General features: G+C 35.9%; 1 protein-coding gene across 4 annotated transcripts in view; it reads right to left on the minus strand.

The window, feature by feature from the left end:
- Positions 1 to 474: 474 nt before the first annotated feature.
- LOC111713431 (chromodomain-helicase-DNA-binding protein 7) overlaps positions 475 to 18,086 on the minus strand; it is a 46,059-nt gene continuing 28,447 nt past the window's right edge. For 3 of the 4 annotated variants that reach the window (XM_023488282.1, XM_023488281.1, XM_023488279.1), the window contains 8 exons: positions 11,608 to 11,818; positions 7,244 to 7,877; positions 7,028 to 7,138; positions 6,551 to 6,648; positions 6,130 to 6,186; positions 5,541 to 5,658; positions 5,001 to 5,213; positions 475 to 4,902 (listed from right to left, as the gene is read on the minus strand). In XM_023488282.1, the coding sequence (XP_023344050.1) occupies positions 865 to 4,902; positions 5,001 to 5,213; positions 5,541 to 5,658; positions 6,130 to 6,186; positions 6,551 to 6,648; positions 7,028 to 7,138; positions 7,244 to 7,877; positions 11,608 to 11,818 (5,480 nt within the window). In that variant the 3' untranslated portion in view covers positions 475 to 864. The remainder of the gene's footprint in view (positions 4,903 to 5,000; positions 5,214 to 5,540; positions 5,659 to 6,129; positions 6,187 to 6,550; positions 6,649 to 7,027; positions 7,139 to 7,243; positions 7,878 to 11,607; positions 11,819 to 18,086) is intronic. The other variant, XM_023488283.1, reaches the window with a different exon arrangement.

Genomic DNA, 18,086 nt, shown 5'->3' on the forward strand with positions numbered 1-18,086 from the left:
ATTTTTTAAATGAGCTTTTAAAATAATCAAAATGATTTTTTTTATAAATTTAATATTAAAAGCTAAAATTAAATTAGGTTAAAATTTAAAATTAAAATCGACAGCCGAGAACAAAGAAATTTAACATTTTCTTATCAAATTTCTTCTTAAAGGTTAAATCTTCATTCAGTTCTACTTTTACTTCTTGTTTTTCCCTTTATAATTTATTCTGTTTTCTTCCTTACAAAAAGAACATTTGGTTAAAAGAATGTTTGTTCCTTTTTCACTTTTGCTGTTTACAATTTAAATGATCCTCAAATAATGTCTCGTACCTTTTTTAAAAAAAAACTTGTTGGTTTTAATTTTAACTATTTCAGATTTATGGCCCTCAGGATATATTGAGATAATAAAGTACTATAGTGGACGATATCCTTGCAAACTACGACAAATTGATAAATGTGTTCTCTTGTAAATCTGTTCTGACAATAAAAGAAGTAGGTTTCAAATAAAGTTTATTGAAGAAGAAATAGATGAAGTTAAACTATACAAAGATCAACCTAAACTGGACTATTATGTATATCTAATCATCAACCAGGACCTGGACAAAGGGACAATATTTACAGGATCCAGGATTCTAATGGTTTGGTTGTGAAAGCGTACTTTAACGGAAACCTGATAAATACAGTAGGAATTGTAGGTCGGTATGAGAAGGATGGTTTTCTACATGTTTTAAACCAGAATTAACTAAACTGGTGAATACAGCAATATCATAGGGTGTAAATGTGGTGTTCAACTCAACAGTTCAAGATCTCGTTATATCACAGCAATGTATACCAAGGGTCGGGGCCCCCACCCCAACCCAAGGTATGTACATGGTTAACTAGTTCAAGCCTCGTCATGAGGTTCGCCGTTGTTCATCACTTGTCTCGCCTCCGTAGAGTCGTCCATAGGTTTATTAAGTAGAGCTTCGAGTTTAGTTGAACCCTGCTCAGCATGTCTAGATACAGACAGGTTTAATCCTCCTTCCCCTCCTTCACCTGAATCTGTTTCAACTTCTTTAAGTAATCTTTCTTTCTTTTTCTCACGTAATAAAACTCGTTCTTCACTTGTCAATCCTCTTCTCATCTCCTCCTCCTCCCTCTCCTCTACAGACTTGTCATGTGCCTCCCAGCTGTTCTCTTCCCCGCTGTGCTCCGACCTCGTCTTCTCGCTGTCCTTCTTCTCCTGTAGTGCGGCAGCAACGGTACCAGGTTTAGGTTTAGCAGGGGCTCCGCTCTTACTGGAGCTAGGGATCGGAGTTCCTGCTCCCAGACCATTAGAAGCTCCGCCCATACCTGGCATCATACCGGGCATACCCATTGCATACATTGCTAACAGGTTGGGGTCACTTGCTAGCTTAGGGTCAATGCCCATACTTTGTAGTGTCTTAGGGTCGATATTCTGGAACATTTTAGGGTCGAACCCGAACATCTTAGGATCAATATTGGCTAGAGATTTAGGGTCCATTCCCATTGATCCGAGTGTCTTAGGGTCGAATCCCATTGAAGCCAACATCTTTGGGTCCATGCCCATAGAGGCAAGCATTTTGGGATCGATGCCCATTGAAGCTAGCATCTTAGGGTCAATCCCCATTGAGGCCAGAGTTTTGGGATCCAGACCCATTGAAGCCAACATCTTAGGATCCATTCCCATTGATGTGGCGGCGGCTTTGGAATCCATCCCACCAAGAGAGCCCAGCATTTTGGGATCAAAACCCATGCTTGCTAGCATTTTTGGGTCCATTCCCAAACTTGCAAGGAACTTAGGGTCAGACATTAATTTTGGATCTATACCCATGCTCGCCAACATCTTAGGATCCAAACCACCCAGCATCTTGGGATCAAATCCACCCATCAGCTTAGGATCTAATCCAGCCATAGATTTTGGATCCATTCCCCCAAACATTTTGGGATCAAGTCCTGCCAACATCTTGGGATCAAGACCAGCAAGCATCTTGGGATCAAGACCAGCAAGCATCTTGGGATCAATTCCCGCAAACATTTTAGGATCCATTCCTCCCAACATCTTAGGATCAAATCCCATAAACATCTTTGGATCCATACCGGCAAACATTTTAGGATCCATGCCAGCCATGGATTTTGGAAGATTTTTGGGATCTAAAGCTGCCGCCAAAGATTTTGCATCCAAGCCAAGAGATGCCAACATCTTTGGGTCCATACCGGCAAGCATCTTTGGATCTATTCCCGCAGCAGCGAGAAGTTTAGGATCGATCCCGGCCAAGGGATCCGGATTTCTTGAGGATTGTTTGTCCATCCCACCGAAGGTTTTGGGATCCAGACTGGCTAACATTTTAGCATCAATTCCGTAAGAGGCCAAGATTTTGGGATCAATACCAGCGAGCATCTTTGGATCTAGGCCTAGTCCTGCAAGCATCTTTGCATCCATACCCTGTGATGTAGCTGGGAGGGAGGTAGCAGGAGAACTACTTCTGCTACTCTTAGGCTCCATGTTCACATACTTGGGATCTATTCCCATAGATTGGAGCATCTTGGGATCCATTCCCTGGAGCATTTTAGGATCAAGCCCGAGAGCTTTGGGATCAATTCCTTGGAAGGATTTCTGATCCATTCCCATAGCCTTAGGATCAAACCACTTAGGATCAATGCCGTAGCTGGCCAGGGTTTTGGGATCAAGTCCGGCTAACATCTTAGGATCCATCCCGTACATGGCAGCCATCATTTTAGGATCCATCATAGCGGCCATCATCTTGGGATCCATCATACTCATCATCTTTGGATCCATACCAGTGAACATTTTTGGATCCAGTCCGGAGAATGTTGTTGAAGTATTGGACTGGGATCTAGAAGTATTGACTGTATTTCCTCCTCTTGAACTTCCCCCGCTTGATCTAGGTTTCTCGTTCAAAAGATTCTTCACAATGTTAGGATCCAAACCCAAGCTCTTTAAAGCCTTCTCATCCAGACCCTGGAGCATCTTAGGATCCAGACCTAGGAGTCTAGGGTCCATGAGTCCGCTGAACGAGGTTGGAACGGACATCTGTGTGGAAGTAGCGCTGGTTGGAACAGTGCTGGAGTGATGAGAGCTGGTATGAACTCTGCTGGGACTAGAACTGGAAGAGCCAGATGAGGACATTCCGAACATTTTGGGATCCAAACCAAACATTTTTGGATCTAATCCACCAAGCAGCATCTTGGGATCCAGACTTGCCAAGAATTTGGGATCGGATAGTAGTTTTGGATCCATTCCCATCAAGGACTTGGGAATTCCTTGTTGTAGGCTTTTCATGTCCAATCCAAACATTTTTAGGTCAATGCCCATACTTTGCAACATTTTGGGATCCATTCCAGCCAACATTTTGGGATCAATACCTAGCATCTTTGGATCTATGCCACCCATTGAGGTTTTGGGATCCATTCCAAACATTTTCGGATCAAATCCGGACATGGAGGTTTTCGGATCGATCATCTGCTGGAGCATTTTAGGATCAATTCCTGCAGATTGGAGAAGCTGTGGATCCATTTGTGAAAGGGCTTTTAGATCCATTCCAGTCATTGAGGCCATTCTTGGATCCATCATAGCCATCATTTTAGGATCCATTTGTGCCAACATTTTGGGATCAATACCTGCAGCCTGGAGCATCTTCGGATCCATTTGTGCAAGCATTTTGGGATCAAGACCAAACATGGAGGGATTCATTCCTCCGAACATGGCAGCCATTGAATTGGAAGATGATGTGCGAGGAGAGGACTGAGAGTAGGATGAGGTTTGATGGGATCTAGACGGAGTAGATCTTCCTCCGTCCCGTGATCCTTGACTTGCTCTGGATGGAGGACGAGGAGAAGGTCCTTCACGATGATTGTTAGATCTAGGAGATGGTGCTGGGTGCGGAGATTGTTTATCCTTTGTCTGAGGAGAATGTTTTCCTCCTTTACCGTACATATCCATCCCAGCCATTGGAAACCCAGGAGGCATCAATCCATACATAGCCGCCAGCTGGTTGTTTGGGTCCATAGCAGCCATAGCCGCTAATAGGGTAGAGTTGGGATTCTTTGGGTCCAATCCAAGACTAGCCAGGACCATTGGATCAAATTTAGGGTTCTTAGGGTCCAACCCAAGAGCAGCGGCTGTAACTGGATCAAGTTTAGGATTCTTAGGGTCCATGCCAAATGCAGCCAAAAGCATTGGATCTAATCCTGAGGGATTATTAGAGGGTTGTTGTTTAGCTTTAGGTTCAGCTGATTTACTTGAGGCCGGACTCGCCATTGAAGTCAGTTTCTTGGGATCTATTCCCAAAGCCTGTAAAGTTTTGGGATCCATAGAAAGGGCAGCCATCATCATAGGATCCATCTTCATTGGGTTCTTGGGATCCCCCAAACCAAGCATGGCAGCTGTCATTGGATCCAATTTCTTCGGGTCCAATCCATAGAGTGCTGCAAGAGAATTGGGATTCTTGGGATCAAGTGCAGCCAGGGCTGACATTGGATTCTTGGGATCCAGGCCTAGGCTTGCCATACTGTTGTATGAAGGCCCAACGCCAGGGGAAGAAACCTTCTTGGCCAACGGAGAATCGTCCATTGGAGGACGACCTTTCTTCTTCCCGTCGTCCTTCAGTCTCACTTCCTCAGCCCACTTAGGGTCGACCTCGAACATAGGATGCTCTATCAACCACTGAGCTAAATATTTCAACTTAGGTCCAGATGTTCCAGACAGTTTCTTTCCTGTAGACCGGTTAAACACTGTCACATGTTCATCTCCGGATAACTTCGACATCCACTCCATCCAGCCTCCGGCTGAGGAGGATGTGCTGGCCGGCCTCTTATTGCTGGTGGCTGTAGCTGAGCTACCTGGAGTAATGGGACGCTCAGGAGTAACTCCCATTTGATCCGCCAACCACTTCTGCACCTTAACAAGGACAATTAATTATTTCTTAAATATATCACCTCTTTTTTATTTCGAAGAATAAGAATAATAATTGTATGTAAGATTCCTAGATTTATTACCTTAGCATCTCCCGGATTTCCTCCAAGAGGTCCAAGCATCTCCTGCAGTTTATTTAAATCTGTGGCGCTCTCCGTTGCCTTTCTGAACAAGGAGTCCATGGGGGACTCCTTCTTCTCCGGCACAGAGTTACCCTTGCCGGCGTGTAAACCTGATAGCAGGTCATCCAGACGTTTCTTCTTCTTAGATTTATCATCAGCAGGAGCATCAGCCAACTAGAAACATAGATAATCAGCTAACTAGGAATAAAGACTACAAATTATCAGCCAAATAGAAATGAAAATAATCAGTCAAATCGTAATAAAAATAATGAGCTACCCAGGAAAACAAAATCATTAGCCAATTCGAAAATATTACAAAATATCAGCCAGCTTGGTATACAAATTATCAGCAAACTAGGAATATTAAATATCAGCCAACTAGGAATACCAATGATCAGTCAAATATTTAGGAATAAATATAATTAGTCAAATCAGATTATAAAAAATTGAATCATTAAGTCAACTTAATCTCATTTATCAGTAAATGAGTAGCATAATCACCTTTCGTTTCTGCAGCCCCAGTTTATCAAGAGTAGATTCAAGTTTAGAACTTTTTGACAAGGATTTCTGGTCTAGGTTGGAATCTTCGCCTGCGGGAACCTCAACGCCCGGCCGATTCCTTAATAAACAAAAATAAATTAAAAATTTTAAAAAAAGTTACTGAAGAGAAAAAGAAGATCCAGGATTTGATCAAATTAGGAAATGGAAAAATATTTATGAACTGGATTCTTTTGAAGTTTAATTCCCAACTTTATGAGAGATGAGACGAGAATAAAATATTAAATAATTAAATGAAATATCTAAGGAAAATGAAAGTAAGCGCATGCACAAGAATGAAGATGTGATCATGTAAAAGCTTATTTTAATCTCTCCCCCTACCCCTCCACCCCCTCTTCAATCTTCGTTTTATTATTTCAACTCTTTGAAAACAATAAATTTCAATTAATTCTTCAAGATTATTGTGTTTTTTACTTTAACCCTAAGATCATTCCCCCCCCCCGCACTTAAATATTTTAAACTCAAACTACGCCAAAAATGACACAACTACACATTTGACCCTATAGCGCCCCCTTGGGAATGAATATCCTACCCCAAGTTAACTGGAGTGATAGTGATTCCAGTCCTGCTTAGATCCATACCAGCAAACCTAAACCAAACCAAACCAAATAAAAAAGGAAAAAATAACAAAACAAAAGAAAACAAAATCAAATAAATCAAATAAAATTATGCAAAATAATATTTTAAAGATAATCTAAATGACCTGGTTGATTTTCATGCAAAATCATGCTAAAGAATCTAAACTACAAAATCTTTAAAAAAACGTTGGTTGGGTTTAAAAAAAGTATGACTGAAGTTGTAGATAAAATTGGTGAAACACATATCTATTTCTACCATGTCTATTGTTTATGAAAACATGCTAAAAATTGAATTATGAAACGAAGTCGCAAATTATTTCAAAGATCGATTTTCAATTCGTCTCTCAATTGTCAAGAAATTCCGCATGGACATACCCGCTAGCATCTGACATGGAGTCATCTGTGGAGGCCTTGGTACTTGATACTAGGCTACTGGCAGACAAGAGTGTAGAGCTCTGAACCAACCCTCGGAACTAAATAATAAATCCGTCACAAAAATTTAAATCAATATTTCGAAAAGTTATTGAACACAGAAAATGAAATATTCATATGTATTATTTAAAATAAAATATTTACCACGAAACAATTTTTTTACATTTTGGCCCAAGACAATCATTCTTAAAAGTGTGTAAGGGGGGGGGGGGGGAGAGAATTTAGTTAAATAATTTTTATACCCCAAACCTGTTGAAACCTTTTTTTTAAATATATTGAAAAATCAAAAAGAGTTTATTGAAATGAATCTGGACACGGTTTATTAGAAACTTTAACAGAGTAGTAAAACTTTTATTAAGAAAATCTTCTTTTTGATAAACTTTATGATAAACTTAATTCTCCAGAATTAGAAATTTGTACCTTAGTTTTTTCATCTGGGCAGTCCAAGGGTCGTCTTCCACGTTTCTTTCTATTTGCTAGGCCTCCATGTGTTAGGACGTTTCCGTCGTCGTATGCAGACAATTCAGAAATCTGAATAAATATTTAGTTTGAGAAAATTTACCTTTTTAAATTGAAAAATAGAACAGTTTTGATATTTAAGCACAAAGGTCTCAAAATATTTATTTGAAAACCTACCTCACTGAGTGGAGTGCCTGTATCTCTAGGGTTCTGAGTAGGTTCCGGAGTATCCGTCCCGTTCTCTACTGCCAGATCTAGCAAAGTAAAGTTCTCCGGAACCGGCCACTTATTCTCTTCTATTGCTTGAACTATATGCTGGAGCCGAACCATTAAAACTTTGTCCTTCGGCCACCGAACGCTGGCCGCGTATGTTTGCGCCATTAGATCGTTGATCATTTCTTGATCGTAACCAACACCGCCGCCCTTGGCAATCGCGGCTTCGATCTGTTGAAGATTTAACTGCGGAGCTAGGATAGAGGCTTTTTCAACTGCACGAGCCTTTTCTAGTCTAGCTTTCTCTTTGTCCTCTTTACTTAAGGATTTATTATCAACATCCATTTGTTCGGAGGCGTCTCCATTTTCCTTTTTCTCCCCCTGCTCCTCCTCCGAAATATCACTCTTTCCACTGTTCCTCCGAGTTTTCTCAACATGATTTCCATTTCCGTTGGAGTGACGTCCTCTCTTCTTCTCCCACTCAGCCATCTCCTCCTTGTCCTGAAGAGGTTCACCTCCGAGGGAACGTTTGAGGACGTCCTTGAAGGACAATTCTATATCATTAAGGACGTAGTATTCCATCCGAGAGACGCCATGTCTGAAAATAAAAATATCTTGAAATGTGAAGTTCTGATTATTGTGTTGAATGAAAAGAAATGACCACGATGCATTTTTGTCCCTGGAGTGGAAAGCTTAAGCTGCTACAATTCAATAAGATATATTGAGGAAGAGTGGATAGATAGATAGTTGTTAAGATGGATAGATACTTAAATAAATGGATACACGAGGGTGGGGGGGGAGGTAATTTGAAGCCCAACCTCTCAAAAGCATAACTGAACACGTTTCCAATACTAAGATATTCTGAAGAAAGCTGTACATATCCAGAGTCTAATAATTCCATATCATTCAACCTCGAAAATATTACGACATATATGCTTGCATGCAATGATTGCAAATTAGGAAAACTTTGATAAAAATTTAAATAATACGAAATAATGGTCAGATACATTCCAGACTATTAGTAAGGGTTGTAATGATTTCTGAACTCTGGATAGAAAAATGCCTGGTTTAAAGCAGTATGCTTGATTAATCTATAAAATAAAAACAATGAAGAAATATCAAATAATTTCTACAAATATTTCAATTCTTAAAAGTTATGATTTTAGTAATTTATTATTTAACAAAACAAATATCACAATTTTTTTCCTTCTATGTTCTATACATCCCCTCCCCCCCTGTGGTTTCTAAAATACATTTCTTGTTTGATCTCCCTCAATCCCCCCCCCTTCCGTCAATATGACAAAGCCCTGAATTCAGCGTGTTGTATATAATGAGGTTAATTTTAAATATATATTTTATAAAAACATCTGCCACTCCTAGGAAAGTGCATATGCTAATCATTAAACGTTTGATAATAAATACATATTGACCCCCCCCCCCACCATTCCCAGCCGTCCTTTAACACCCCTCAAGTTTTAGTTTTGGAACTAATTCCCCTGGTTTAACGAAATATTTTTGCTTCATTTGTATCTACAAAATATATCTTAACATACTATTGAAAATAAAAATATCTTGAAATGTGAAGTTCTGATTATTGTGTTGAATGAAAAGAAATGGCCAGGTCTAGTTTTAATGCTAAATTTTGTCTGAGTTCTCAGCTTTCTAGGTGTGTTATAAATTGTTCCCCCCCCCCCCCGCTCCTCAACTCAGCCGACAGTTTTGCATGATGCCTGAATTCTGTATATTATTGCATGAAAATATTACCAGACGTCTGAATTCCCTAATTAGTGTTTATGTACTGCCGGCATATCGGATCAACAAACAAGTTCAACTCGTCAAAAAAGAAAGATTATTTAACTTATCTAATTTTTAAATTCTAGCATAAATCCTCAGTTTTCTCTCTCTCTATCAACCTATATATCTATCCATCTGCTCCGTAAGACAATCTTTCTTTCTACCCCGTTGACTCTGTGTATCCGAGTCCTAGTGTGATTGTATAATATTGATTGTTGAAAAATAATGCGGAGACCGGGATGAGCAGGGGTAGGGTCTCAGCTTTCTTTAATAATGCTAGCATCTCCCGCTAGATGGAGTTAAATGCAATTATTTCACAAGACCCCGGGAACCTTAACCAATCATTATACGTTAACCCCCCCCNGTCCCAACTGTTATGAACACGTTGATTTTGTCCACGTTAGAACTTCATTTTGTCAAATTATCCAAACTATTAAATTATCTCCCTCCTCTAGATAGTAAGTGCAGAGATTTCGAGTGATTATCTCCTGAATGTAGTGGCATGTCCTATTCAAAACAATGCCCTTTAATCCTTTGTCTGGACGAAAATGATGGATGCCCTCTCTTCCTATCTTAAAATTGATTGATTTTATTTGCGATCTCAATCAAATAAACTTGCGGAATAAGGAACAGGAGAGAAGGAGAGAAGGAGAGAAGGAGAGAAATAGTCAGAATTAAACACTTTCAAATGTTACCTAGATGAAAATTGAAAGAATATCGTCGTGAATCGGACATATGCCATGTTCACAAATCAAAACAATGAGAATACAATCAGAAGGTTTTCTAGTTTTCAGGGGATATTAGTTCCAAAACTAACACTTGGCCCATTTCTAACACGAGTGCTAGAAATGGGCCAAATATGCAAAGTTATCTTTTTCATGAGTATTTATCTTTAAATCCTAGACGAGTAGAACAAAATTACACCAATTTAAAAAATGGCTAAAACTATATATTGAAATAATAGATGTCAATTTTAAACTAATAATAAGGTGTGAGAATTAGTTTTTTATGATTCTTGATCTTATTTTCGAACATATATCCCTATTATGAAACAATTACCAGATTTCAGCTCGTGTAGCGTTTTTGGAACATATCCTGGTTTTCAGACAATTACCAGAATTCATATCATTGTCAATTTTTAAGCATTTACGCACTTTTTTTAAAAAGGTAAAATATGAACAAAATAGAAATAAAAACCTGTTATTTTATAATTTAAAAATCACTAGAAATTCAAGGCGCTTCGCGCCCCTCTTTCTAGCCTTAGAGGGCGCTTCGCGCCCATCTCCTAAATTAATTGTGAACATGTTCTCTTTGTGTACATCGAAAAACAAAACAAAAATAATTCGCGGATTTTCACAAAAAATTTCGCGGATTTTCAAAATATTTAAAAATTTAATGACGATCGAATTTTGATGGAGACAAATATTTGAAATTTTGATGATTCATAAACCTTCCCTGGAGTCCCTAGATGTCCCACAAAAAATTTGGGCCCGATCGGTTCAGCCGTTTTGACGTTTATTGGATACAAACAAACAAACAGACAAGCCAAATTTATATATAGATTACAGCATTTAAAAATCAAAAAAGTAATATCATTTGTTCTTATAATATAGATTTAACTAGAAATGCGGGAAACTGCTTGTTTAAAATGCTTGAAAACAAATCATCGATATTCTCTAATTTAACAGGTCAAATGTGGAAGCTTAGATTCTAGCAAAATTCAAAAGATAATTTTTGTAAGATATGAATTTTGTAAGATATAAAAGCGAGTTTTGTTTTGAATTGCGGCTCAAATACGGGAATTCGGGGGTTGTCTCAAAAACGCGACAATGTTTCAAATTCAGGATATGTTCGAAAATGGAAAACCTGACATTGTCTTGAAAACGGTCAAGAGATTTAATATAAAACTAAACTCCTGTTATAATTTTGATTTTAAAAAATGTGTAAATTTGGGAATTGCTGTCCTCGTCATGTTTAATAAAATGTTGGTTATAGTTTTTATTATCGACTTTTACTCTGGATGGGCCGGGATCCCAAAAACCCAGTCTTTCAATTTGTGCCCATTTCTAACACTCAGTAATAGAAATGGGCCAAGTGTTAGTTTTGGAACTAATTCCCCTGGTTTAACGAAATATTTTTGCTTCATTTGTATCTACAAAATATATCTTAACATACTATTAACCTTTTCCGTTCATCATTACACAATCTTTTCACAAAACCTAAGTAATGCAATAGACGTGACAAGCAACTATACCACTCTAGGGTTGCACATTCAAGCAAATCTTTTAATTTATATTTTCTTTTCATAAACGTATTTTAATCTAACTTTATTGATTTCCATTAAGGAAAATTTAAACGAATCCACATCAAACTTGGCCCTATTTTTATTTTTAGTTCTATCAAATGTTTCTGTAAAAAGATCTTGATATAAATAAAATTTGATTCTGATTTATCCTAGTAACATATAACTTTTTAAAGTCTACATTAAAGAAAAAAAGACTGTACTCGGAGTTAATAAATTTGAGGATATGTACCTGGCAGCTCCGATGACTAGATCTGTATCATGTTTTCCAGGAATCCACCATTCCGGTAGATCCAGAGCAGGTTCAGCTAAACTTTCCAACCTACATCTCAGGTCGGATAATCCAGCCACGTCCTCGCGCAGCCTCGACAAGAAGTCCACGCTCTCTAGGACCTTCCTTGCCCTGTCCTCCGTCACAGCCTCGACTGCTCCGCTCAACAATTCTGAAAATATTGGAGGTTAGACAGTTTATCTAAATTGTACTGATTATATATTTGAGGTCAATCAGTACATCAATAGTACAAACAGTACGTTTTGAGGTCAGAGAGTATATTATCAATAATGTACACTTAACATTTGTACATCAAAAGCTTAAAAAATACAAATTAAAAGTCTTAACAGTATATTTAGAGGAAAACATACAGTTCATCAACCGAGTACAACGTACATTTTCGAGGTCAGAAAGTACATCTTTTGCACACGCAGTGTACAAAACTTTTAACCTTAATCTTGAAATTACTCCGCTCTGAACTTCTTATGAACAAACCAAGAAATTTTTTTGACTATTTTAATTAACATTAAATTGATACATGCACAATCAATGTGTATATAATTCATCTAGCAGAAAAAGGTTTATGGGAAAAATTATATTTGAAAACATTTTACAGGTGTTAAAACTAAAAATGTTAATAAAAATATGATTTAATAATTACATCATAAAGTTTTTTTCTTAGAATCGTCAATTTCGTACCGATTTAAAATTATAATCATAAATTAAAAGTTAAGCGACAGCATATTTGTGAAATTTATAGATATTTATAATATATACGTAATTGCTTTTCAGATTTAAATTAATTTATCTTGAAGACATTAAGATCTTGTTACCAAATATTTAAAAAAAGATCAAATAAAACATTAATCAACAACAAAAAGCAGAAAAATACTAGTCTAAAAGTACGGGTGGTCGCAAAAAAATTTCAAATTAATATTCATACTTTATATTTTAAACCTATGCAACATATTTTTGCCAAAGTTTCATATTTTAACATTGCAGATGTCCAGAGACAAGATCCATTCTTTTCAGGGATAAAAAAAAATTCAAATTCAAAATTAGTCTAAATTTGTGACAAGAAAAAAAAATATTGAAAAAAAAGAATAGATATTGGTTTAGGAAGAATGTTTCCCTCTACATCTATTTGGGCAATATTCGACTAGTTGAGAACCCCATTGTGTCCAAGCTTACCAAAAATTTGGGGAGAAGGTCGGGGAATGGAGGGGGGAGGGGTAGGGAGGGGGNACATGTTCAATCTCAGGGTATACTATCCAGTACATGTTCAATCTCAGGGTATACTATCCAGTACATGTTCAATCTCAGGGTATACTATCCAGTACATGTTCAATCTCAGGGTATACTATCCAGTACATGTTCAATCTCAGGGTATACTATCCAGTACATGTTCAATCTCAGGGTATACTATCCAGTACATGTTCAATCTCAGGGTATACTATCCAGTACATGTTCAATCTCAGGGTATACTATCCAGTACATGTTCAATCTCAGGGTATACTATCCAGTACATGTTCAATCTCAGGGTATACTATCCAGTACATGTTCAATCTCAGGGTATACTATCCAGTACATGTTCAATCTCAGGGTATACTATCCAGTACATGTTCAATCTCAGGGTATACTATCCAGTACATGTTCAATCTCAGGGTATACTATCCAGTACATGTTCAATCTCAGGGTATACTATCCAGTACATGTTCAATCTCAGGGTATACTATCCAGTACAGGTTCAATCTCAGGGTATACTATCTAGTACATGTTCAAGATTAAAGTACAAATTCAATTGCAGGTCTAAGCTCAGGTTAACAATATCCCGTACAGGTTTAGGCTCAGGGTAAAATTAAACTGGACATCGAAAAATTAATTAATTTAAATTAATTGAAATGAGGTACAATACAAGATAAAAATATTTCAGTGGAAAACTGTTTTTTTAATGAGAAAGTGGTCAATGATATTTTTTGCACGAGTTCCAATTTATTTGGAAATAAAAAGTTGTTTTCTTACAAAAATAGGTTTTACAGAAGGATTTATTGAAGGAAAAATATGTCTAATAATTCAAAACAAGCTGCTGATAATTTTATAAATTGTGTACAACTGTTTTCTAAAAGTATTGGCTGGGTGTAAGGATGCTGGGAGAATATTGAGATATTGATTATATCCTTGTTTCCCTCTCAACTCTAAATCTAATATTGTAATGTAAAAGTTTAGAAAGGTTCAGCACAAAGAGTGAAAAAAAATTTAATTTTTTTTTTTAATTTTGAAATCACAATTTTTAAGTTATTCTAGATTTTTTTCTTTGCTTGAGATTTTTTTTAAAGAAACAATATTTTCCCCGGTAGATTGGAGGCTCTCTTAAACCCTAAACCTGAGTAGAATTCTACATTTTACAATTCTGAGTCTACAGAACAAATATATAAATATATTCATCTTATATATCTTATCATAAATCAAATAAAATATTCTTTCCTAGAAAACACCCGTGCTTTATGGCATTAAAGCAGTACACACAAATTTAAGGGGGTTTTCATTACTTAAAATTTTTAAAATTTTTTTTTTCCTTTTATTTTCTTCTAATTAATTTTCAATTTATTTCCATCAGTTTTGATTTGGTTTGTAAAGGGCACCGCTTGAAACATTTTAATAGCAATAATTAACTAATGGATGTGAGGAACTGACAATTCCACAGTTGGCCTCAATTCTTGATCTTTAAAGCTTGTAATTAACTGTGAAGAGAGAATTCAACACTGTAGAAATCTAGCTGTAAACGTGAAATCACGTAATGAGAAATAAGAACAGAATTACAATTTTGTTCTTAAATCCCCCCCCCCTCTCAAGACAAAACAAAAAAGAAAAAACACAAAAACCGTCACAAAAATGATTNCGGTTTCTATTTATTTTAATGCAATTCATGCAGTGCATCACTGACTGTATATGTTGACAGAAAGTCAGATAGAAAACTAATAAAAATTGAATATTTAATTTTTTTTAAATGATTATGATGTAATTCTAAATTCCAAACTTAATGGATTTTATTATTTTGTTTACTCCATCACACTACTGATGCAAGAGGCTGTGAAGGGAATTGTTCTGATGTAAAAATATCAGATTACAAAAATATTTATTATCTTAGTCCAAATTCTATATTTTTTATATTTGTATAGATAGGGAAAACGGTACGAAATATTGAAGTAAGGTAAGGTTGTTCATAAGCTGAAGGATTAGAGTTTTTTTTTTTTAATTTTCAATATTTGGATAAAAATTAGTTGTCTCGTTTTCCCTAAATTTTATAATTTATTCAATATGAGAAACATTTGCAAAAAAAACCTTCTTAGTTTCAGTTTTACTTAATTTTTTTTTTTAAATAAAGAAACATATGATTGGACTTAACTTATTTTCTTAAAAATTCCATTTTCAAAAAATTCGAATATTTTAAATTTTTTGTTGTAAAATATGTTAATTAAAAAAAGCTTGAGGAAAGGAATGATTTTTCAAGAAAATGATGACTTATTCCCGTGTTTTAACCCAATCAAAGATTACACAATGAGTCAAAATAACAAACAAATGAATTCTTAATATATCAGATACTTCCCATGAGTATAATAAAATATTTTCAACATAATTGTTTATGCTATCATTATCTTTTTAAGTAGTTTTGAACAATCAATAAATTTAATAAAAAATCGTCACTAAGTGGTTCCACTAAAACAGCCTCGGTAAAGAAGCGGGGTGGGGGNCTGGAAACTAAAGGACAACAGTAAACAGGATAAAATATAATAATATTCATAATTTCATATTGTTAAATTCTTACTTAGCATCTTGGTGATATCCATGATCTGTCCCAGGTTCTACCCATGGAAACTCTTTTTTCCAATCCATAATAAATCTTCTTCTAGGTTCAGATCTTTTTTTTCAACACTCCTGATTTTCTTTTAACTGGACTACCCATAATTTTAACTTGGTGTACATATGCTTGCTTATAACTATTAGTTAACTGATGTTCTTCTAATTGTTACTTTTTCTAATTACCGAGTAAGACTGAAAGCTATTCTAAAAATCAGCTGTAAGCATCTGGTGAGATATCTCCGTCCCCCCCCCCCACATTAATGAGCATCATATATGACCCCCCTCCCTAGCATCATATATGACACCCCCCCCCCACTCTCCCTGACACCTCTAGGGGAGGTCTGAACATCTGTGTGTTACTAACACAGAATTTATAAATTTGCAAACTGAGAAAATATTTTCAAATTCTGCTCATGAATTTTCAGTTTTTTGGTGGAATTTTGAAAAAGAGCCACTTTTTGGTGGAATTTTGAAAAAGAGCCATTTGGAGCCATAAAAGCCACCGGAGCCACAGCCTTTAAAAAAAAGCCATTTTAAGGAAATGTGGCTCCAAAAAGAGCCATCTGGCAACCCTGGAGACTAGCTCAGGGAGAGAGAGAGAGAGAGAGAGAGAGAGAGGAGTATCTAATCTCTCCTTGCCGGCTCTTCATACCGTCACCAGCTCACATAAATGCTAAAGGAGCATAGACAACACTTATTAACATGCCCATAACACCCATTTAATATAAACAATAAAATATAATTTAAAAATCAAAATAAATAAAAATTACAAATTTTTCTCAACTTAGAATTTTTTATTGTTTGATGGGGGATTGGGGATGCTGGAATTCAAAAGGGTTAAATAACTTAATAAGTAGATAAACTAAAAAGACTAAATAAAAATAACCGTTAATTTATTATTAACCTTAGTTGCACTGCTGGCTACAATATTATTTGGTTAAAGTACACCCCCCCCTCCTCACCCTCCTTGAGATTTGAATCCTATAGGTTTAAAACTGTCTCCGAAGTGGGAATGTATTGATTGTGTTGAGTTCAGATCTAAGAAGATGACTCCTCCGTCTCCCGGAGAATAATCCTCCCCCCAACTGATATCCAGTCTAATCCCCCCTGGTCAGTTAGATTTAAAATATCCGTAAACTTAAAATAAAATTCTTAAAAATTAAAATAAAATTTCAAATTTTGATTTCAATATTCTCAAAAATTGTGGTTTCGCTTGATCCCGGTATGTACCAATTTAAATAAATATTATTTTATATCTGTTTGAAAAAATGTTTTTTTTTTAATATTTAACAATCTTGATATATACACGTTGTCAGATACAAAAAAATACCCCAACATTTTTTTAAAGATTTAGATTGAAGTATTTTTTAATACTATAAAAAACCTCCCGGGCGTAAATTTCAACCTTTAACTTTCATTATATTACTTTGTTTATTTTTCGATCTAAGAGAATTCACAACGGTTCCCTTAAAACTTTAAATTTTTCTAGGTTTAGAAGTGTTTAATTCTGATAATTCATATTTTCTATAACAAGTTTCCTGCATGGAAATGCGCAATTAACTTTTGTTGAGAAGCCACAATTGAAAATACTCAGTTTTCGAAATTTTGCTCATTGATTTAGACTTGTTCAGACAAACCTTTATGGATACCGTTGTGAATCGAACATTGTCATCTTTGCATTTAGGGACATATTAAATTACGCTTAGATTCCCTTAACTGATCCTTTTCTGTATTCCCTTTTCCCTAAAATATTAATCTTTTATCGACCCCCCCCCCCACCACCACATTATGATATCAATAAAGTGTCTTATTTGTTTAGTTACATTTAAAAAATTACTTATTTTCGAAAACATTTTTTTCATTTTTGACTATTTACAAGTACATATATCGATATAGGTTCATATGCTAAAATCTAATTATTGATGATTGCAGGGACGTCGATTTATGTAAATTCTGCCGATAATGCCAGCATTAACATCACAAATATGGGGGGGGGATACAAACAATATTCCCCCACCTTATCTTTGAAAAAATCCCCCTTTCTCCTCTCGTTCTGGAACTAGAAACCTTAGGATTAGGAGAGAGAAGCTTGTTTATCCTTTGCTAAATATGCCTGAAATCTCAAAGGCACTTTGCTCTATTCCCTGTAGCACCAGTTGCTCACAACCACCAGCTACGGAACGTTGAGCTATTTATTGTAACTATGCTAGAACAGAAATATAGAAAATTTGCTAAAATTAAACTACCTATGATAAAACCTTATCTTATTCTGTGATATAGCCCATGATATATTCAATTATATTATTATGAAAATGTTAATCATATTATTATATATATATTATGATCTTGATTTATCTCTCATAAATCTTACTTTACTCGTCTTTTCTATGAAGTCCTACGATTCATATTTGCTATAAAAAAGAATCTTAATTTTTAAACTGTAAATCTAAATAGATGGTACAATCACATATTTTTCGTCAAAATAATATTTTCTTATTTGGGTGTCGATTTGTTTGTTGTTCTACTCTATATATTTATCTACTTTACTGTCAAATACACATCTCCCCCATCCTCCATGG

Source organism: Eurytemora carolleeae, unplaced genomic scaffold, assembly GCF_000591075.1.
Source record: "Eurytemora carolleeae unplaced genomic scaffold, Eaff_2.0 scaffold1208, whole genome shotgun sequence".
Taxonomy (NCBI): Eukaryota; Metazoa; Arthropoda; class Copepoda; order Calanoida; family Temoridae; genus Eurytemora; species Eurytemora carolleeae.